The sequence below is a fragment of the Salvelinus namaycush genome, chromosome 27 (genome assembly GCF_016432855.1).
Source record: "Salvelinus namaycush isolate Seneca chromosome 27, SaNama_1.0, whole genome shotgun sequence".
NCBI lineage: Eukaryota > Metazoa > Chordata > Actinopteri > Salmoniformes > Salmonidae > Salvelinus > Salvelinus namaycush.
In genome coordinates this window covers 36999159-37022094 of record NC_052333.1, presented here as the reverse complement: position 1 = coordinate 37022094, position 22936 = coordinate 36999159, and the positions used below count along the sequence as shown (strand labels likewise).

The 22936-nt window shown below is 42.3% G+C and overlaps 2 protein-coding genes and 3 non-coding genes across 5 annotated transcripts; all 5 read left to right on the top strand.

The window, feature by feature from the left end:
* Positions 1-804: 804 nt before the first annotated feature.
* On the top strand, positions 805-12389 carry LOC120022656 (lysosomal thioesterase PPT2-A-like). Its single transcript, XM_038966641.1, has 8 exons — positions 805-1294; positions 3011-3164; positions 4382-4477; positions 4597-4704; positions 6612-6695; positions 7977-8061; positions 11029-11083; positions 11191-12389. The coding sequence occupies exons 1-8, from the start codon at positions 1118-1120 to the stop codon at positions 11332-11334; spliced, it is 903 nt and encodes a 300-aa protein (XP_038822569.1). The 5' UTR covers positions 805-1117; the 3' UTR covers positions 11335-12389.
* Positions 12390-16384: 3995 nt separating this feature from the next.
* On the top strand, positions 16385-19776 carry LOC120022607 (40S ribosomal protein S5). The gene is made up of 6 exons (XM_038966580.1): positions 16385-16475; positions 17537-17646; positions 17938-18147; positions 18894-19022; positions 19379-19477; positions 19650-19776. Coding segments are annotated over exons 1-6 (618 nt in total). The 5' UTR covers positions 16385-16474; the 3' UTR covers positions 19719-19776.
* On the top strand, positions 17716-17847 carry LOC120022882. The gene has a single exon (XR_005472656.1). It is a non-coding gene; the product is annotated as a small nucleolar RNA SNORA3/SNORA45 family (small nucleolar RNA).
* LOC120022876 lies at positions 18307-18433 on the top strand. Its single transcript, XR_005472650.1, has one exon. It is a non-coding gene; the product is annotated as a small nucleolar RNA SNORA65 (small nucleolar RNA).
* On the top strand, positions 19154-19284 carry LOC120022881. The gene has a single exon (XR_005472655.1). It is a non-coding gene; the product is annotated as a small nucleolar RNA SNORA3/SNORA45 family (small nucleolar RNA).
* Positions 19777-22936: the final 3160 nt, after the last annotated feature.

The following is a 22936-nucleotide window of genomic DNA, read 5'->3' as shown; positions in this document are numbered from 1 at the left end:
GTATCTTTCTTTAATGCCATCTCATGGGATGATTTGACTGTATGGTATCTAATACCATCTGGCATCCTGTTTGCTGCAATGCTTTTGCAGTCAATGAGAATGCCTGTCAACTGTCCAGTCTGTACATGACTTATTCATTTTGTGGGTAGATTCTTGAAAAAGGACCAAATGTTAACATGCCGATATCTACATGAAGCTTTAGCTGGTACTCCGAGTATTGTTGCTGAGCATCCCCTGCTTGCACCATTGGATGCATCAGCTCTATGGCATGGTGGTTCTTCCTGTGCTTTTGTAATGCAATTCCTAGTATTCACTTTGAAATTTCATGTCATTCAGCATTTTTGTTCAGCAGAGCTCTATTCATGCCGCAGCTTGTCCTGTTTTTTGTGTGTGATTGGAACAAATACAATTCAATTCTACTTCTACGATCCAGCTTGTCCTGTTTTGTTAGTAAAGACCATTTTAAATGGAAATACTGTGTTGAAAATTTGATTTTGTGGGTGAGCAAAATAGTAACGAGTGAGACATAATTCAGTACTTGTATTTTGGTATAATGACCAGGCCTTGGCTACATCTGGAACATTCAGCAGATCTTGAATTATCATTTGAGTATGTCCTGACTGTGAACTGCAACCCCGTTTACAATGGATATGTTGTCCCAAGTGTGTTCATTTGGGAAAAGGTGCTTTCTGTATTTTTTTCAGTCGAGTTATATTTTGCTGACTTGTTGAGCCATGCGGTTACTTTGAGGAGCTATGGAAACCGGAAATTACTTCATGTGGTCTCGCGTCTTTGATCACGAACCGGAACAAACAAACGAAGCAAATGTCAAGCGGTGTTGTGATTAAGCATCGCCAGTCATATGCAGACATTCAGCATGGGTGTTCGTTTAATTTAAAACAGGATCTATGAAGGGGAATAAGAGTACAGAGTAGCACATGCGATATCAATTGTATGTATTTGTAACATTTGTCTAAAGAAAAGGGAATACCGCCAAAGCAAGCAACAATATTGTAACCGGATTCGTAGGACATTGTGTACAACAGTGTAAGATATTTTAGTATTCGTTATTTGTTTGTTTTTACCGATATTTTATGTTTTTTTTTTTAGAATAACTATGAAAGGGCCCTCTTATGCAGTCTCTAGTCGAAGGAGGAGTGGTGCGAGGCTGTTGTGGTCACTGTTTGGTGCATGCCTTGTTGCTGCAGTCATCGGGTACAAACCGGTGGTCATAGTTCATGGGTTGTTCGACAGCTCTGGGGAATTTGTGGAATTGCTTCGATTCATCAATCAGGTAAGTGTTTTGAAAATATATCACCACGGTCCACAAATCTAGCTAAAGAAAGATTGCTTATGGGTCATAACGAACGCCTGTTAGGCTATGTAACTACAGAACAGATCTGGCAGGTTGAGTTATGTAGACTGTATGTGTAAGGCCCATACCATCATCTTAAACTGTCAATCTTTGGGTAATTTCCATGTTTGTACATTGTTTCCATTGTGCTTCTGGAAGCTGGGCACGCGCCTCAGTTTACTCATACCAAACATTACTGCGGTCTGCTTGAGAATAGCAGGAGACTACTGGGTTTTATGAGAACTTTGGTCGCTAACGTTACAATGTTTCCATTTTCGTTAGGGCTAGTGCAAGTGTCATGTCACCTTGTTATTTTATGAAGGCTATATTTAAGCAATAAGGTCCGAGGTGTGCTATATGGCCAATATACCACGGCTAAGGGCAGTTCTTAACCACGACGCAACTTGGCGTGCATGGATACAGCAAATACATACAGTCGTGGTATACTGACCATATACCATAAACCCCCGTGAGGCCGTATTGCTATTAAACTGGTTACCAATATAATTAGAGCAGTACAAATAATTTTTTTTGTCATACCCATCTGCTATAAACTGGGTGGTTCGAGCCCTGAATGCAGACAGACAGTTTTAATAGCAATAAGGCAACTCTGAGGTTTGTGATATAGTCAATATACGACGGCTGTATCCATGCACTCCGCTTTTCCCCTCGTGCCTTTTTGCTTAAATATACCACGGCTGTCAGCCAATCAGCATTCAGGGCTCGAACCACCCCGTTTATAATATGAAATCAGCTGTTTGTCACCAGTCTTATCAGCTGAGTTCTTCATGAATACTAGGGAAATAGGCTGTTGATTGTTGCCAGATTGCAGAGCAAAATGTTCCTGGCATAATGTTGCCTAATCATCCCCCCCTGGCCTTGGTGTGTGCGCACAAGAAAACAATCTTCAGGATTATGATCCTTGGGATCATTCTCCTTTTTTTTAATGATCAACAATTCATTGAACCTGAAAATACTTACATGGCTCCGGGGGGAATTTTTTAGCTGACTGTTATAAGATGGGGAGGAGACTAAACAGGAGATATGCATGCTCTGGCAGTTTTCAACATAGCAACATCTCACGTGTTTTCCCCTCTCCTTGAAGATGATCTCTTCCGGGCGGTTCCCCACCCTCTAACCACATTTTATAATGATTATAAAGAGCTTAAATGTCAAAGTGGAAACTACTGTACTGGACAGAAGTTAATATGTAACTTGATGGCAATACACACTGGATTGCAGGTGTGAGAATGTACAAAGTATCTCAGGGGTTTTTATATACACTGTGTGGTCCGCTACTTCCAAACTGCCTGACAAACAATATTCGAAACATCACCTTAATAGACTCTTATTAATTAGTAATGTAGTAATACATTTCCAAAGGATAGACTTATGTGATAACACAACAAGCTGAGGCATTTCAACCAATATAAGTAAGTATGCCTGTTTGACCCCTGCTGAAAAACGAATAAGTCTTGGCTTTGTTTTTGTATAATCAATTCTGTCAGTTGAGGCATTATTTTGTCATTTATTAACATAATATTTTCACTCATTTTGTCTGATGCTCCCACACTCCTAGCTTTATAGAACGTTAATTGATGAGGCTCTCTTTGTTATGGTGCTTTAATCTGTCCCGTCCTCATCTTCTTCTGAAAGGCTCACCCAGGAACCAATGTGTCAGTCTTCGACCTGTTTGACCGCAGCGCCAGCCTACAGCCGCTATGGAAACAAGTGGAGGGCTTCAAGGCTGCCATCTATCCCATCATGCAAAACGCTGCAGATGGGGTCCACTTCATCTGCTACTCTCAAGGTTTGGGTGTATAATTTGCATTTGTTTGGTTCCATTTTGAATCTTTTTTTTACGTTTAATTTCACCTCGTGTTTCTACAATGAAATGGGAACGCATGTACAGGTAACTGACTACTGGAAACACTTGGAAATGAGAGTAAATGAGGGATACAAAGAATATTGAAAGCAAACTTCACACAAGTGTGGTTCCTGAGTTAGTTAAGCTTTAGGTCATGTATGAAATTGCTGGATGGGCCATTATTTTGGCTAGCATGGCTATGCCCCCATCCACAGGGCACGAGTGGTCACTGAGCAGTTTGACGAGCATGAAAATGATGTAAACCATATGCCATGGACGTCTTACACTTCAGCTCCACTGTACACGCCATGTTGCTTTGCCATCAGTGTCGCGTCAATGCGACGTTCTACCTGCTACACAGAGTTGATGTTTTGAGAGCAGAGGGGGAGAGCTTCTTTATTCTATTTTCCCCTACTGTACCACATTCATATATTGTGCGTAAGTACAATAGCTTTGGTTCAGTTTTTCGCAAAGACTCATTCAATTGTTGCTGGTGGTTGTCCTCTAATTATCCCAGTAACATTGTGAACATAGTCAATGTAGCTAGCTAGCTAGCTAGAGTTTCTGCTAGTAGCTTCTTGACTTCATAGATCTTAGTAAAATAACCAGTGGTGTATAGACGAGGCCATATGCAACCAAAATCAACTTTATTTTCAACTTTATTTTTCATTACTTCAAGATTGAATGAACACACTCTTTGGCTATAGAGAATTGAACATCTGCATTTCTTGAGCTTGGAAGCTGCAATTGGATGTGATACAACGCGAGCGCAACACGGGCAGTATAGCAGCTTTCATTGATTTCAAAGGCTGCATTCCCTCAATGGCTGATGGCAATGCCGGACGCCCCATGGCTGTAGTGTAGCAGGGCCATCGGTCACCAGATCTCAACCCAATGGAACACTTATGGCAGATTCTGGAATGGCGCCTGAGACTGCGTTTTCCACCACCATAAACAAAACGAAAAATACCATAATTTGCTGTGGAAGAATGGTGTCTGATCCCTCCAACAGAGTTCCAGACACTTGTAGAATATATGCCAAGGAGCATTGAATGAGTTCTGGCTCGTGGTGGCCCAATACCCTATTATTACACTTTATGTTGGTGTTGCCTCTATTTTGGCATTTACCTGTATTTACCGCCACTCTCATTCTGTTCCAGGTGGACTGATTTGCAGAGGGATCCTATCTACTCTCCCTGATCACAATGTCCACTCCTTCATCTCTCTGTCCTCACCTCAGGCTGGGCAGTATGGAGGTAAGCGTTCACTAGAAGCCATCAACTTGATATTTGTGCTCAACAGCCAACATCATTGTTTGAAACATGCTGAGGCCTGAACTAAACAGAGACTGGTCTTTTCTCTTGTTTCTGTTCAGACACAAACTACCTGAAGTACCTCTTCCCCCAGTTCATGAAGTTCAACCTGTTCCATTTCTGCTACACCTCAGTGGGCCAAAGGATATCTATCTGCAACTTCTGGAAAGGTTAGTAGGCTGAGCAGAGGATTGGGCAATACAAGGGTTGTGGACTCCCTCAACGCTGAAGGTAGAGGGATTTTCTATATCCGATGACCTATGCCACGGGTTTCTCAAGGAGTCAACGTGGATATATTGATTAGAGGTCGACTGATTAATCGGAATGGCCTATTAATTAGGGCCGATTTCAAGTTTTCATAACAATCGGAAATCGGTAATTTTGGATGCCGATTTTGTTTGTTTTGTCTTCTTTTTTTTTTACACCTTTATTTAACTAGGCAAGTCAGTTAAGAACACATTCTTATTTTCAATGACGGCCTAGGAACAGTGGGTTAACTGCCTTGTTCAGGGGCAGAACGACAGATTTTTACCTTGTCGGCTCAGGGATTCAATCTTGCAACCTTACGGTTAACTAGTCCAACGCTCTAACCACCTGCCTCACGAGGAGCCCGCCTGTTACGCGAATGCAGTAAGAAGCCAAGGTAAGTTGCTAGCTAGCATTAAACTTATCTTATAAAAACAATCAATCAATCATAATCACTAGTTATAACTACACACGGTTGATGATATTACTAGTTTATCTAGCGTGTTCTGCGTACCTAACCATAAACATCAATGCCTTTCTTAAAATCAATACACAGAAGTATATATTTTTAAACTTGCATATTAAAAGAAATCCAGGTTAGCAGGCAATATTAACCAGGTGAAATTGTGTCACTCCTCTTGCGTTCATTGCACGCAGTGTCAGGGTATATGCAACAGTTTGGGCCGCCTGGCTCATTGCGAACTAATTTGCCAGAATTTTACATAATTATGACATAACATTGAAGGTTGTGCAATGTAACAGGAATATTTAGACTTATGGATGCCACCCGTTAGATAAAATACGGAACGGTTCTGTATTTCACTGAAAGAATAAACGTTTTGTTTTTGAGATGATAGTTTCTGCATTCGACCATATTAATGACCTAAGGCTCGTATTTATGTGTGTTATTATGTTATAATTAAGTCTATGATTTGATAGAGCAGTCTGACTGATTGATGGTAGGCACCATCAGGCTCGTAAGCATTCATTCAAACAGCACTTTCGTGCGTTTTGCCAGCAGCTCTTCGCAATGCTTCAAGCATTGCGCTGTTTTTGACTTCAAGCCTATCAACTCCCGAGATTAGGCTGGTGTAAACAATGTGAAATGGCTAGCTAGTTAGCGGGGTGCGCGCTTATAGCGTTTCAAACGTCACTCACTCTGAGACTTGGAGTAGTTGTTCCCCTTGCTCTGCATGAGTAACGCTGCTTCGAGGGTGGCTGTTGTCGATGTGTTCCTGGTTCGAGCCCAGGTAGCGGCGAGGAGAGGGATGGAAGCTATACTGTTACACTGGCAATACTAAAGTGCCTATAAGAACATCCAATAGTCAAAGGTATATGAAATACAAATCGTATAGAGAGAAACAGTCCTATAATAACTACAACCTAAAACTTCTTACCTGGGAATATTGACTGGGAATAAGACTCATGTTAAAAGGAACCACCAGCTTTCATATGTTCTCATGTTCTGAGCAAGGAACTTAAACGTTAGCTTTCTTACATGGCACGTATTGCACTTTTACTTTCTTCTCCAACACTTTGTTTTTGAATTATTTAAACCAAATTGAACATGTTTCATTATTTATTTGAGACTAAATTGATTTTATTGATGTATTATATTAAGTTAAAGTAAGTGTTCATTCAGTATTGTTGTAATTGTCATTATTACAAATACATTTTAAAAATCTGCCAATTAATCGGTATCGGCTTTTTTTTGGTCCTCCAATAATCGGTATCGGCATTGAAAAATCATAATCGGTCGACCTCTAATATTGATGATATGTGGTTGGAGTTGAAGTTTTTGTTCGACTAAAGTGTTTGTTTTCTCTTGCAGACCCCCATCACATGGACATGTACGTGAACAGCAGTGATTATCTGGCTTTATTGAACAGCGAGAGGACAAATCCCAATTCAACAGGTCAGCAACTCTTCCCACATTACTGTGGGTTCTATATTAATCCACTCTTTCAGAGAAGGGTTAGTCTGACTACTCTATTGCTGCTGAGGCAATGTCAGGGGTTGTATTACTCTGGATTTTATAAGAAACCTTTGCTCACTGTACAGCATTGCTGTTATGTAATTACAATGTTATATACAGTACCTTCAGAAAGTATTCACACCCCTCGACTTTTTCCACATTGTGTTACAGCCGGAATTTAAAATGGATTACATTGAGATGTTGTTGGCACTGGCCTACACACAATACCACACAATGTCATTATATTTTTAATTTCTTTACAAATTAAAAATTGAAAGGTGAAAAGTCTTCAGTAATTATTCAACCCAGTTCTTATGGCAAGCCTAAATAAATTCACCAGTAAAACATTTGTTTAAAAAGTTGCATGGACTCACTCTGTGTGCAATAAGTGTTTTTAACATGATTTTTGAATGATTACCTCATCTCTGTACCCCACACATACACGTATCTAGGTCCCTCAGTCGAGCAGTGAATTTCAAACACAGATTCGACCTCAAAGACAGGGGAGGTTTTCCAATATCTCACAAAGAAGGGCACCAATTGGTAAATGGGTCAAAATATAAAATAAAAAGCAGACATTGAAATCAAACACAACATATTACTGAGTACCACTCTCCATATATTCAAGCATAGTGGTGGCTGCATCATGTTATGGGTATTCTTGTAATGGTTAAGGACTAGGGAGCATTTCAGGATAAAAAAACAAAACAGAATGGAGCTAAGCACCGTCAGAATCCTAGATGAAAACCTGGCTGTCTGCTTTCCACCAGAATCACAGTTCATACTTAAATCTATGGCAAGACCTGAAAATGGTTGTCTACCAATGATCAACAACCACTTTGACAGAGCTTGAAGAATTTTGAAAATAATCATGGGCAAATGTTGCACAATCCAGGTATGCTAAGCTTGTAGACGTACACAGAAAGACTCACAATTGTAATCGCTGCCAACAGTGATTCTAACATGTATTGGCTCGGGGTAGAATACTTTATGTAAATGAGATATTTCTGTATTTCATTTTCAATACATTTGCAAAAATCTCACACATTATCACTTTATCAGTATGGGGTATTGTGTGTAGATAGGTTAGGGTAAAAAAACAAATATGTTATAATCAATTTTGAATTCAGCCTGTAACAACAATGTGGAATAATTCAAGGGGTATGAATCATTTCTGGAGGCAGTGTAGATAGGATGTGATATTATCTCTCTTTCACACAGTGTGGAAGAAGAACTTCCTACGTATCAAGAAGCTGGTCTTAATCGGGGGGCCAGACGATGGAGTCATCACACCTTGGCAGTCCAGGTGAGTAGTTACTCTTTCCTAAAGAGTGTAATATTCTTACTAATCTATATTCTGTTAAAGCATTGTTTCCATTCTATCTGCTTAACAAGATGTGTTTTGTTTTAAATGGACACCTCTAAGAAGAATCTTCTCTCTCCACTTTAATGTATGAGGCATTTGGTTCCTAGAGAGATTATACACTACATGACCAAAAGTATGCTTGTCAAACATCTCATTCCAAAATAATGGGCATTAATATGGAGTTGTTCCCCTCCCCCCTTTGCTGCTATAACAGCCTCCACTCTTCTGGGAAGTCTTTCCACTAGATGTTGGAACATTGCTGCAGGGACTAGCTTCCATTCAGCTGCGAGCATTAGTGAGGTCGGGCGATTAGGCCCAGCTCGCAGTCGGTGTTCCAATTCATCCCACAGACGTTTGAGATCAGGGCTCTGTGCAGGCCAGTCAAGTTCTTTGTCTATAGAGATTTCATGGCTGTGTGCTCGATTTTATACAACTGTCAGCAACGGGTGTGGCTGAAATAGCCGAATCCCCTCATTTGAAAGGGTGTCTACATACTTTTGTGTGTGTGTATATATATATATACACAGCAAAAAAAGAAACGTCCTCTCACTGTCATCTGCATTTCTTTTCAGCATACTTAACATGTGTAAATATTTGTATGAACATAACAAGATTCAACAACTGAGACATGAACTGAACAAGTTCCACAGACATGTGACTAACAGAAATGGAATGTGTCCCTGAACAAAGGGGGGGTCAAAATCAAAAGTAACAGTCAGTATCTGGTGTGGCCACCAGCTGCATTAAGTACTGCAGTGCATCTCCTCATGGATTGTACCAGATTTGCCAGTTCTTGCTGTGAAAGTTACCCCACTCTTCCACCAAGGCACCTGCAAGTTCCTGTACATTTCTGGGGGGAATGGCCCTAGCCCTCACCCTCCGATCCAACAGGTCCCAGACGTGCTGAATGGGATTGAGATCCGGGCTCTTCTCTGGCCATGGCAGAACACTGACATTTCTGCCTTGCAGGAAATCACGCACAGAATGAGCAGTATGGCTGGTGGCATTGTCATGCTGGACGGTCATGTCAGGATGAGCCTGCAGGAAGGGTACCACATGAGGGAGGAGGATGTCTTCCCTGTAATGCACAGCGTTGAGATTGCCTGCAATGACAACAAAACCGCGACTCGTCAGTGAAGAGCACTTTTTGCCGGTCCTGTCTGGTTCAGCGACGATGGGTTTGTGCCCATAGGCGACATTGCCGGTGATGTCTGAGGACCTGCCTACAACAAGCCTACAAGCCCTCAGTCCAGCCTCTCTCAACCTATTGCGGACAGTCAGCACTGATGGAGGGATTGTGCGTTCCTGGTGTAACTCGGGCAGTTGTTGTTGCCATGCTGTACCTGACCCGCAGGTGGGAAGTTCGGATGTACCGATCCTGTGCAGGTGTTGTTACACGTGGTCTGCCACTGCGAGGACGATCAGCTGTCCGTCCTGTCTCCCTGTTGTCTTAGGCGTCTCACAGTACGGACTTTGCAATTTATTGCCCTGGCCACATCTGCAGTCCTCATGCCTCTTTGCAGAATGCCGAAGGCACGTTCACGCAGATGAGCAGGGACCCTGGGCATCTTTCTTTTGGTGTTTTTCAGAGTTCATAACTGTGACCTTAATTGCCTACCGTTTGTAAGCTGTTAGTGTCTTAACGACCGTTCCACAAGTGCATGTTCATTAATTGTTTATGGTTCATTGAACAAGCATGGGACACAGTGTTTAAACCCTTTACAATGAAGATTTGTGAAGTTATTTGGATTTTTACCAATTATCTTTGAAAGACAGGGTCCTGAAAAAGGGACATTTCTTTTTTTGCTGATTGTGTGTGTGTAATACATGCACACACACAAACAGTTGAAGTCGGAAGTTTACATACACTTAGGTTGGAGTCATTAAAACTCGTTTTTGAACCACTCTTGTTAACAAACTATAGTTTTGGAAAGTCGGTTAGGACATCTACTTTGTGCATGACAAGTAATTTTTTTCAACAATTGTTTACAGATTATTTCACTTATATTTCACTGAATCACAATTCCAGTGCGTCAGAAGTTTACATACACTAAGTCGACTGTGCCTTTAAACAGCTTGGAAAATTCCAGAAAATGATGTCATGGCTTTATAAGCTTCTGATAGGCTAATTGACATAATTTGAGTCAATTGGAGGTGTACCTGTAGATGTATTTCAAGGCCTACCTTCAAACTCAATGAACTGTGAAGCACAGGGGTGGCAGCATCATGTTGTGGGGGTTATTTGCTGCAGGAAGGACTGGTGCACTTCACAAAATAGATGGCATCTTGAGGAGGAAAAGTATGTGGATATTTGGAAGCAACATCTCAAGACATCAGTCAGGACTTTAAAGCTTGGTCGCAAATGGGTCTTCCAAATGGACAATGACCCCAAGCATACTTACATAGTTGTGGCAAAATGGCTTAAGGACAACAAAGTCAAGGTATTGGAGTGGCCATCAGCGTGTGCGAGCAGGGAGGCCTGCAAACCTGACTCCGTTACACCAGCTCTGTCAGGAGGAATGGGCCCAAATTCACCCAACTTATTGTGGAAGGCTACCCAAAACATGTGACCCAAGTTAAACAATTTAAAGGCAATGCTACCAAATACTCATTGAATGTATGTAATCTTCTGACCCACTGGGAATGTGATGAAAGAAATTAAAGCTGAAATAAATCATTCTCTCTACTATTATTCTGAATTTTCACGTTCTTAAAATAAAGTGGTGATCCTAACTGACCTAAGACAGGGAATTTTTACTAGGATTAAATGTCAGGAATTGTGAAAAACGGAGTTTAAATGTATTTGGCCAAGGTGTATGTAAACTTCCGACTTCAACTGTGTATGTGTATGTTATTCATTCAAGGTCATCCACTCACTGGTTCCCTCCCTTCTTTTTTACTTTTTAGTCAGTTTGGATTTTTCGATGACAACGAGACTGTCGTTGAGATAAAGGACCAGGATGTAAGTATTTTAGACCATGGTTGTGCCTAAATATGACACAAGATGCTATGTGTATTGATGCTTGCCGTTATCTTATAACGATTCCTTGCACTCTTCTTCTTTCCCAGTTCTATTTGAGAGATGTGTTTGGCCTGAAGACCCTAAATGCTCGCGGGGACCTGTTCCTGTGCTCCATGGCTGGAGTAGAGCACATCAATTGGCACTCCAATTACACAGTGTTCAACGCCTGCATTGAAAAGTGGCTTGTCTAGAGCTGACTACTCCACCAAACAGCATCACAAGAACAGTCCCATTTCATACGATCGTGACAGTGAAACGCACACACCTACTCATGCACAAAGTTTTACTTCTGCAGTGTGGCACTCATATTTCCACTGTGTGTGAAACTTTCATTGTGAACTACATCTTATGTTCTTACATTTCTGTGAGAATGATTCAACATCCTTACCCTAGTGTGTGTGTGTGTGTGTGTGTGTGTTTTACCCACACATACTTTGAGGTATCACACAACAGTGCCTGACTGAGTGACATCCGGTACATTTGCAGACCCACTGCTCAGTTCATCTCATTGCTAAAGTGACTTTTACCATTGGTTTTAGCTGTTAACAAATGTCTTTTTAACCTGTAAAGTAAACCGTTGGTCATTGCTAAGCCACCCGGCAGACCGCTGCAGTAGAAATCATGCCATTAGTTTTGTGTTACCCATGTCTCTGTGTTCCATTATGTGTTTACAAACTGAAGTGCTATGGCACACTGCCTCTAGTGATTGTGCTAAAAGGGGGGAGTGGATAGAAAAAAGGGAAGAGCTACTGGAGACCAAAGAATGAGAAAGGAAGGAGGTTTTAGGAATGGATGGAAGGGGAGTAGAGTGCCAGGAGGTAATTTACCTGTCCACTTGAGCATAATGTATGTGACATACCTGTACCTCTCGTTGCAATTAGGTATCTCAGGCTTTTGATCAAACCTATGTGTTTTTGTCAAAGGAATGATTTATTTTTAACTTGACTGTTTGTTATAGGTGTTTTTATTGTATGACACAGGGGATTGCCTTTACGATAGAGTAATTTCACTAAGTTACAATGTGAATTAAGACGGCAAGCATTGCACAAAGATTGAAAATGTTATCTGCTAAAATGTAATTTGATGTGAACTTAAAATGAGACTCAGATTGTTATATTTTTATCGTTGACATTGCAGTATTAAGTGTGTATTTTAATATTGTCACACACTTCCTGGTTTATGTTCTGCTTCTAAGGGAAGTTTTAAAATTGACATTGCATAAATCAATAGATTACTAAAAGGAATACTTTTCTGTGTTCTGTGAGTTCTTTACATTGCATTTATCTGTTAAGGTTTAACACTTGTGAGAATTGGCCTATTGGGGTAAATTGAAATGTTTCTTACAGAATAAATGTTAAATGCATAACCATAGTAGCAATTGAAAGGGAACAGTTTGAAGGTAATGGGGAAATCATTAGACCAAAGGTGAGGACACAACAGTTCACAAGACTGAATCCAAATGTTACGCTTGAATTTGTGCATTTTACATTTACTGTACTTTCGTCTGCATTTGTTGATAACAAAATCTGAAAATACTCTGGATTCATTTAGTAACATAAGGCTATTCTTGGAAAATGTGGGGTAGGTGCAACATAAGACAAAATTACAAGGGTTTTAATGCTCTGACGGTGACCATCCCTTCGGCTGTAAATATGTCTACCGTGTCCACATTGTGTTCGGATTCCCTTTTCCCAAGCTATATTCAAATGCCACTATGTATTCTACAAATGGTATAATAGGTCAAATATAACAACTGATGGCAGTAGCTACCTACTGTAGCTAACTAGCCAGCTAACCACTGTAGCTAGCCAGCAAGCAACTCTAAAGGGATTGTAAACGGTTTAGCCAAACCAAAAAAGTTATCTAAATACACTTAAGGCTCCCGAGTGGCGCAAGGCACTGCATCACAGTTGCTAGCTGTGTCACTAGAGCTCCTGGTTTGAGTCCAGGCTTTCACAGCGTCGTCCGGGTTAGGGGAGGGTTTGGCCGGCAGGGATGTCCTTGTCCCATTGCGCTCTAGCGACTCCTGTGGTGGCCGCTGACACATTCGCCAGGTGTACGGTGTGTCCTTCAACACATTGGTGTGGCTGGCTTCCAGGTTACGCGGGCATTGTGTCAAGAAGCAGTGTGGTTTGGTTGGGTTGTGTTTCGGAGTGCGCATGGCTCTCGACCTTCACCTCTCCCGAGTCCGTACGGGAGTTGCAGCGATGAGACAAGACTTTACCTACCAATTGGATACCGGAGAAAAAGGGGTAAAAATATACAAATACGCTGAAGGCCATGGAAGAACTAGGACATTTTCCGCTTCCAGGAATTGTGTACAGATCCTTGCAACATGGGGCTGTGCATTTTCGTGATGGCGGCAGAAGAATGGCACGACAATGGATCTCGGGATCTCTTCACATTATGTCTGTGTGTTCAAATTGCCATCGATAACATGCAATTGTGTTCGTTGTCCGTAGCTTATGCCTGCCCATATCATAACCCCACGATGGGGCACTCCGTTCACAACGTTGACATCAGCAAACCGCTCGCCCACACAACGCCATACACGCTGTCTGTCATCTGCCTGGTACAGTTCGACGTTGAACATTTGCCCACTGAAGTCGGTTATGACGCTGAACTGCAGTCAGGTCAAGACCCTGGTGAGGACTACGAGCACGCAGATGAGCTTCCCTGAGACGGTTTCTGACAGTTTGCAGAAATTCTTTGGTTGTGCAAACCCACAGATTCATCAGCTGTCCGGGTGGCTGGTCTGAGATCCTAGCTCTAGAAAGAGGCCGGATTTCCAATTCCCAGTCGGAGCTCGTTTATTCCCGACTTCCCAGTTGTCTTGAACTCACTGAAGTCAAGTTTTCACAGTTCTGAGTTAACAGTTGTTTTGAGCGCAGCACAAATTATGCTTCATTGACAGCATGGCCAATGTTGAATGTTTATCATTTTAAATTTGGAAACGAGACCCTTAATCACAGATTTGGGACCACACAGCCACTCCACTGAATAGCAGGCGAGTGATTGCTTTGCAATGCTTTTGGAGTTAGCCACTGTCACTGATTCCTTCCAAACCACTCATTGTTGAATTTGCAATTTCCAACTCGTTGTGTAATGCTTATGTCCAATGGCCGATGATCACCAATACGTTTTATCTATACTTTCTCTTCATTATTTCTCATTTATTTTTATATAACCTGTACTTAACTAGGCAAGTCAGTGAAGATCAAACTCTTATTTACAATGACGGCCTGCCCCGGCCAAACCTGGCCGACGCTGGGCCAATTGTGCGCCGCCCTATGTGACTCCCAATCACGGCCGGTTGTGATACAGCCTGGAATCGAGCCGGGGTCTGTAGTGACGCCTCTAGCACTAAGATGCAGTGCCTTAGACCGCTTTCATATGACAAGGATTAAAAAGGATTTGCCAGTAGATTGTCAACTTGATTCATGATGATGACTGCTAGCTAAGATTTTGAAAGTATGATGTTGACATGATCAGTCCAATCAAAGCTACTGTACATGTAACGTGATTTGACATTTAATCTGTGCCAATGACCTTGAGCCTTCTTGAATGGGCACTTCTAATGTAACTCTATGGCAGCACCCAAGGGCCTAGAATTTTTTATGTCTACCCTTAGACTTGGTGGTGATGTAGTGTCCCCATGAGTGACAGAACACTGAGCCAATCACGGTGCAACGCTCTGTATTTAATAAAAATAATTCTCTCCTATTTCTGACATTTCTAAAATAAAAGTGGTGATCCTTACTTACCTAAGACAGGGAATTGTTACTGGGATTGAATGTCAGGAATTGTGAAAACTGAGTTTAAATGTATTTGGCTAAGGTTTATGTAAACTTCCGACTTCAACTGTAGTTAGCTCACAAAGGACTTGTAGGCTCAATGTTCTCATACGAAACAAACGGTTTTGTTCCACGAGTGCATCTGTTGCACCTGATAAATCAAATGACCTGTGAAGTCTTAAACAGTGCATTCAGAAAGTATTCAGACCCCTTGACTTTTTCCACATTTTGTTACATTACAGCCTTATTCTAAAATTGATTAAATTGCTTTCCCCCCCCTCATCGATCTACACACAGTACCCCATAATGACTAAGCAAAAGCTGGTTTGTATAAGTTTTTGGCAAATAAAAAGACATAGCATAAGTATTTTAGACCCTTTACGCAGTACTTTGTTGAAGCACCTTTGACTAGTCTCCCAGTCCCTGCCGCTGAAAAACATACCCACAGCATGATGCTGCCACCACCATAGAGATGGTGCCAGGTTTCCTTCAGACGTAACGCTTGGAATTCGGGCCAAAGAGTTAAATCTTGGTTTCATCAGACCAGAGAGTCTTGTTTCTCATGTTCAGAGTCCTTTAGGTGACTCCAAGCAGGCTGTCATATGCCTTTTACTGAGGAGTGGCTTCCGTCTGGCCACTCTACCATAAAGGCCTGATTGGGGGAGTGCTGCCGAGATGGTTGTTCTTTTGGAAGGTTCTCCCATCTCCACAGAGGAACTCTGAAGCTTTGTCAGAGTGACCATCAGGTTCTTGGTCACCTCTCTGACCAAGGGCCTTCTCCCCCGTTTGGTTAGTTTGGCTGAGCAGCCAGCTCTAGGAAGAGTCTTGGTGGTTCCAAAATTCTTCCATTTAAGAATGATGGAGGCCACTGTGTTCTTGGAGACCTTCGATGCTGCAGAAATGTTTTGGTACCCTTCCACAGATCTGTGCCTCGACACAAGCCTGTCGCTGCGCTCTACGAACAATTCCTTCAACTTCATGGCTTGGTTTTTGCTCTGACATGCACTATCAACTGTGGGACCTTATATAGACAGGTATGTACCTTTCCGAATCATGTCCAATCAATTGAATTTACCACAGGTGGACTCCAATCAAGTTGTAGAAACATCTCAAGGATGATCAATGGAAACAGAATGTACCTGAGCTCAATTTCGAGTCTCATAGTAAATGGCCTGAATGCTTATGCAAATAAGCTATTTCGGTTTCTTTATTTTTAATAAATTAGCAGAAATGTATTAAAACCTGTTTTCGATTCGTCATTATGTGGTATTGTGTGTATATTGATGAGGGGGGAAAAAGCCATTTAATCCATTTTTGAATATGGTGTAACGTACAAAATATGGAAAAAGTAAAGGGGTCAGAGTGCTTTCCGAATGCACTGTACATATCGGAGATGGGATTTCTGCCATTGAACTACAATTCCATAAAAGCCTTGCAATCTAGATGCCTCATTTCCGCCTCACTGTATATCTGTTTGATGCGCCCTGAACAGGCCCTTTTCCGGCTTTGAGAAGTGTGGTGCAGAACGGCAGACACAAGTGAGTGAAAAAAATGTTACAATTTTCAAGCCCAAAATTGCATGAAAAAGCACAATGTCCAACTATCGTACGTGTAACATTGCTTGTTTGACTTTGAGTCAGAAGTATATCAGTTTATTGTCCAAAGTCGTTTTTAAATCATCCGAGTGTTTTTTTTTTTCTCTGCTCAAATTCCTTCAGCCGGGGCAGATTAACTTCATGCTAGCACGTGCGACATTGCTAACTAGCTACCTACCTATTTAGCGTCCTCCCGGGACCACTCGGAACATTGTTGCTATGCAAGATGTTCAGTTTGGTGTTAAACATGTTTATCTCATGTTTTGCTCATAATGACATTAGCCATATAACTATCGTTCGCTAGTTGACTCGGGCTAACTTTAGCCTTTTGGGCCTACTGTCGGGTGTCTGCGCTCATTCACATTGCCTTTACGTTTTATCCCGACTGTTTCAAATAACATAATTTAACGTTAACTACTTAAACCAATATATTTATGCTGTCCGTGTGTAGCCCAGCCCACGTTGCTAACATCACTAATGTTGACTGTATAATGGATAACGTTGGCTAGCAAGTTAACTAGTTATTCGTGTGTTACTAACAGTGGCAGCCATTCCTTGCTGATGTTGATGAAGCCGTTTCTCATTTCCTCTAGCATTATGCTAACTAGTTGAGCCGTGATGTGGTTATTTTTTAAATATATTTTTTTAAATGTATTCTTTATTTAACCAGGTAGGCTAGTTGAGAACAAGTTCTCATTTACACTGCGACCTGGCCAAGATAAAGCAAAGCAGTGTGACAAACAAGTTACACATGGAATAAACATACCGTCAATAATACAATAGATAAAGTCTATATACAGTGTACAAATGAGGTAAGATAAGGGAGGTAGGCAATAAATGTGGCACAGTGGTGAAATAATTACAATTTAGTAAGCATTGATTAGTGTGGGATACCATTATTACAAGGTCTTTTGCCATGGAACTGGGGTCAGACATTGTGGTACCTTAACTCTCGTAATTAAATCAATCAATATAACCGGACCAAATCATCTGTTTTTCATTAGTGACTTCAGAGTCGTGGGAGACTGCCCCTGCAGTGGCTGAAACGCCAGAAATCAAGCTCTTCGGGAAATGGAGCACAGACGATGTTCAGATCAATGACATCTCCCTGCAAGTAGGGCATTTCAATGTTTGACTTGTGACTAGGCACTATAAAACATAATTATTTGTTTTTTTGTGTGTACGCGAGGCTAGAGTCACGCCTTTACGACCCTCATTGTCCTGGTGTGCTAGAGTGCTCGCAGAGTAAACTTCTTTGCATATTCATTGGCTGTAGTCTCATGTGGCCCAGTCAATCACCAGCTCAGAAACATGAACATCTATGTATTCCCTGTTAACCTGGACGTTGAAACCTTAGTTATTGGGAAGGGAACTAGTATTGATGATGCTTTTTCCTTCAACTCAGGATTACATTGCTGTGAAGGAGAAGTACGCTAAGTACCTGCCACACTCTGGAGGCCGCTATGCAGCTAAGCGTTTCCGCAAGGCCCAGTGCCCCATTGTGGAACGTCTCACCAACTCTATGATGATGCATGGCCGCAACAACGGCAAGAAGCTGATGACCTGTCGCATTGTGAAGCACGCCTTCGAGATCATCCACTTGCTGACCGGGGAGGTACGTACCTTATTCAACATTGTTTTTTGCGTCCCAAATGTCACCCCGTCCCCTTCATAGTGCACTACTATGGTCCTTGGTCAAAACTAGTGCACTAAATGGGGAATAGGGTCCCATTTGAGATGCGGACTTAGCCTTGAACTCCATGCCTGTCAGCCTCCCGCCACTATGCTGGTCTATTTTAGTGACTGAGTATAATCCAGTGGAGGCTCAGATAGACCCAGCTCTAGGAAGCAGGGCTGCCTAAACAAATGGGCAACTCTGTGCCGAAAGGCCTGGAACAAACGCCACATGGAAATTGTTCTACTTAAGTCCATGCCTACTCTCCTGTTATTGTTATCACCCCAATTTTACTGGTCATCTATGTCCCATATGTACTGTTGGGTTCTTATTTTTCAGAGTAAATAACTCATGGACACTAGAGAAGCTTTAAGAGAATCTGTCCTCACCTCCTGACCTCAACCCCTCCATCTAATCCACAGATGTCCATCTGTCTCCCCTGTATCAACACGTTGCTCTCTTGTCACCCAACACATTCCACAGCTATGTCTTTCTACAGAGACCCAGTCTTTCACTCCTTAATATACTAGGCGTCTGATCTATCATGTCTTTAATATCTCAATGTTCAAAATGTCGAATCCAACGGTACGCTCGGAGTCTTTGCCTGTGAAATTTGTACCCCTGAATATGGATTCCAGTACGGTTGTGGTGGTTGACCTTGTCTTCCCTCTGCCTTGTCCTCTCAGAACCCCCTGCAGGTGCTCGTCAATGCCATCATAAACAGCGGGCCCCGTGAGGACTCCACCCGTATTGGTCGTGCTGGTACCGTGAGGAGGCAAGCCGTGGACGTGTCCCCTCTGCGTAGAGTCAACCAGGTGAAGGAGACTGCTGCCACATTCTCCTCCAACTCTGCCTGTTGCCACTTGGTTCACTGCCAAATCTAGGCTACATCACAAGTGACGTTACAAGGAATATAAAACTTGTTTGTACATTTTGTTTTTGTGTACACGAGGCTAGAGTCACGCCGTTACAAACTCATTGTCCTGGTGTGCTAGAGTGCTCGTAGAGTAAACATCTTTGCCTATTCATTGGCTGTAGTCTCTTGTGGCCCAGTCAATCACCAGCTCAGATACAGAACCTACATTTTGACTTGTTTTGTTGTAAAGATTCACAACATAGTTTATTTATATTCTGTTTATGGCTGCTCACTGTCTTGCCTCCTGTCTCTCAGGCAATCTGGCTGCTATGCACTGGAGCAAGAGAAGCTGCTTTCAGGAACATCAAGACTATCGCAGAGTGCCTTGCCGATGAGCTGATCAACGCAGCTAAGGTGAGACGTTTGTTGAAAGTGTAGTCTCAATTGCGATTTCAGTATTATACAGATTTGATTTCGAACCAGTTTTAATCAGATTTTTCTAGTCTGCTGTTATGTTGGGTTTTGTTCACCAGTGTTCGTGTCAATTTATTCAGGGTTGATCAATGTGTTGATTGTGTTTTGTCAGGGTTCTTCCAACTCCTACGCCATCAAGAAGAAGGACGAGTTGGAGAGGGTCGCCAAGTCCAACCGTTAAAATTGTTTGTTCCTTTCTAAAAAAAAAAAGAAAATGAGGAAATAAATTTGAGAACTTCCATTGTTTAAAAAAAAGTTGAATGTGGTATGGTGTTTAGTAACACTTATAAAGGCCTGAATACAGGACAGTTGAGGAATGAGTCAAAGGTTTTAAATTCATTTATTTGATCTACTTAGTAGAGCAATAATCATCACATTCAAAAGCTACACTAAAATGCTTAATGTGTAGAACTTGAGTTCACTTGTTTCAACTGAGTCACCAGATATGTAGTTACTTGAATATAATGCTGCATTTTAGGTGCATACTACTGATTGGACTACTCAAGTAAAAGGTAAATATCAGTGCTTTATCGCTAATGAGGACTTCGCAACAACACCTAAGTACTGTGACAAACGAGGCCAGTTTATTTTGAGTTACTGCACTATGTATACAAAAGTATGTGGACACCACTTTAAATTAGTGGATTCAGCTAGTTTAGCCATACCAGTTGCTGGCGGTGCATAAATTCGAGCACACGGCCACGCAATCTCCATAGACAAACATTGGCAGTAGAATGGCCTTACTGAAGCGCTCAGTGACTTATGATGTGGCGCTGTCATGGGATGCCACCTTTCCAACAAGTCAGTTCATATTTCTGCCCTGCTAGAGCATCCCTGGTCAACTGGTGCTGTTACTGAAGTAGAAATATCTGGGAGCAACAACGGCTCAGCCGTGCAGTGGTAGGCCACAAGCTCACAGAACGGGACTGCCGAGTGTAAAATAAATATATATACACTGCTCAAAAAAATAAAGGGAACACTTAAACAACACAATGTAACTCCAAGTCAATCACACTTCTGTGAAATCAAACTGTCCACTTAGGAAGCAACACTGACAATAAATTTCACATGCTGTTGTGCAAATGGAATAGACAAAAGGTGGAAATTATAGGCAATTAGCAAGACACCCCCAATAAAGGAGTGATTCTGCAGGTGGTGACCACATGAAAAATGCAGTTTTTGGTGGGGGTTGTGCTTACAGCCCAACACCGTGCAGGCCGTTTGGCATTTGCCAGAGAACACCAAGATTGGCAAATTCTCCACTGGCGCCCTGTGCTCTTCACAGATGAAAGCAGGTTCGCGCTGAGCACATGTGACAGTCTGGAGGCGCCGTGGAGATCGTTCTTGCTGCCTGAAACATCCCCCAGCAAGACCGGTTTGGCGGTGGGTCAGTCATGGTGTGGGGTGGTATTTCTTTGGGGGGCCGCACAGCCCTCCATGTCCTCGCCAGAGGTAGCTTGACTGCCATTAGGTACAGAGATGAGATCCTCAGACCCCTTGTGAGACCATATGCTGGTGCGGTTGGCCCTGGGTTCCTCCTAATGCAAGACAATGCTAGACCTCATGTGGCTGGAGTGTGTCAGCAGTTCCTGCAAGAGGAAGGCATTGATGCTATGGACTGGCCCGCCCGTTCCCCAGACCTGAATCCAATTGAGCACATCTGGGACATCATGTCTCGCTCCATCCACCAACGCCACGTTGCACCGCAGACTGTCCAGGAGTTGGCGGATGCTTTAGTCCAGGTCTGGGAGGAGATCCCTCATGAGACCATCCGCCACCTCACCAGGAGCATGCCCAGGCGTTGTAGGGAGGTTATACAGGCACGTGGAGGCCACACACACTACTGAGCCTCATTTTGACTTGTTTTAAGGACATGACATCAAAGTTGGATCAGCCTGTAGTGTGGTTTTCCACTTTAATTTTGAGTGTGACTCCAAATCCAGACCTCCATGGGTTGATAAATTTGATTTCCATTGATCATTTTTGTGTGATTTTGTTGTCAGCACATTCAACTATGTAAAGAAAAAAGTATTTAATAAGAATATTTCATTCATTCAGATCTAGGATGTGTTATTTTAGTGTTCCCTTTATATTTTTTTTAGCAGTGTATATACTGTTACTATTCTGTCCTCTGTTGCAACACTTGCCCTCATCAGACTGTGAGGCTGCCTTAGAGATCTGCCCATTCCTCATCTGCGATGGATACTACAGCTGGTTCGGGCCCTTCGGTCCTCGGGGTTTGCAAAAAACTTGATGCGAAAGAACGTCTGGACCTCAGCTGTTGTCATCGGCAGCTCTATTGTAAGAAACATCTTGGGTTCCCGGGGCAAAACCCCTGTGCTACCCAGGAGCACGAGTACAGGACATTACAAGCCTGCTTCCGGCTGTTCTACGACACGCTGGTAGGTGACGCTCTCATAGTCCATGTGGGGTCAAATGACAAGGGCCAGCTCTGACCTTATTAAAATAGATTTAAAGAACTAATTCTAGTACGGGAAGATTTTAAATGTGGCCAAATTCGGGTCCGGTACCATCTTTGGGCTGCGGGTGTGGAAGATTCAGCAGGCTACTGGCATTACACACGTGGCTAAAATACTACTGTAGCTCGGTTGTAATCCCTTTTATAGATCACTTTGACACCTTCTGGGAACACAATATTCTATAGGGATGATGGAATCCATCCAAATCATCTTGGCTCCTAGACTGTCCGCGAATTTCAAGGCTCAGTTAATCCCTACCGTTATACCGCAGTTGTCTAAATGCTGAATTAAATGTACATTATCTCAGGGGTGTTGGCAGACGCAATGTAAGTAACTTAATTTATGTCCCCCTAACTGCCCTGAACACCTCTGATCCTACAGCTATTGTATGCAGTAATCATGTGCCTATGAACCAGAGTTGCGGCTAGCACTGAGGCAGTGCCTGATTTCCTTTCCCTAGTAGGAAGTCCACGGTGAGCAGCACACGGTGCACTATCAGCTCAAATATAAATAACATGAGTAAGTCTACCTCTGAAAAGCTTCCCAGTAAAGCATTAAAAACAATCAACCAACCCAGAAAAGTGCTAAAAAAAAATAGCCCATAATAACATTCTATGAAACAAGGTTCATAAAGGTATTAACTTGTAACAGATGACACTCATTCTGACGATCTCTTTAACTCACTTAGATAATACCTTTGATGATAGTGGTAGCAATACATGGTTATAACATCTACCGAAAAGACAAATGCCAATGGGGGCGGTGTTGCGGCCTATATTCAGAACCACATTCCTGTAAAGCTTAGAGAGGATCTCATGTTAAATACTGTTGAAGTAATATGGCTACAGGTTCATCTGCCTCACCTAAAGCCCATTCTTGTGGGAAGCTGCTATAGACCACCAAATGCTAACAGTCAGTA

Bases quoted from the DNA above. Each gene is read 5' to 3' on its own strand.
- LOC120022656 (XM_038966641.1), top strand. From the start codon at position 1,118: ATGAAAGGGCCCTCTTATGCAGTCTCTAGTCGAAGGAGGAGTGGTGCG. The intron at 6,696-7,976 runs GTCAGCAACTCT...TCTTTCACACAG, and splicing joins GACAAATCCCAATTCAACAG to TGTGGAAGAAGAACTTCCTA. The intron at 11,084-11,190 runs GTAAGTATTTTA...CTTCTTTCCCAG, and splicing joins TTGAGATAAAGGACCAGGAT to TTCTATTTGAGAGATGTGTT.
- LOC120022607 (XM_038966580.1), top strand. The intron at 17,647-17,937 runs GTAGGGCATTTC...CCTTCAACTCAG, and splicing joins TCAATGACATCTCCCTGCAA to GATTACATTGCTGTGAAGGA. The intron at 18,148-18,893 runs GTACGTACCTTA...TTGTCCTCTCAG, and splicing joins TCCACTTGCTGACCGGGGAG to AACCCCCTGCAGGTGCTCGT.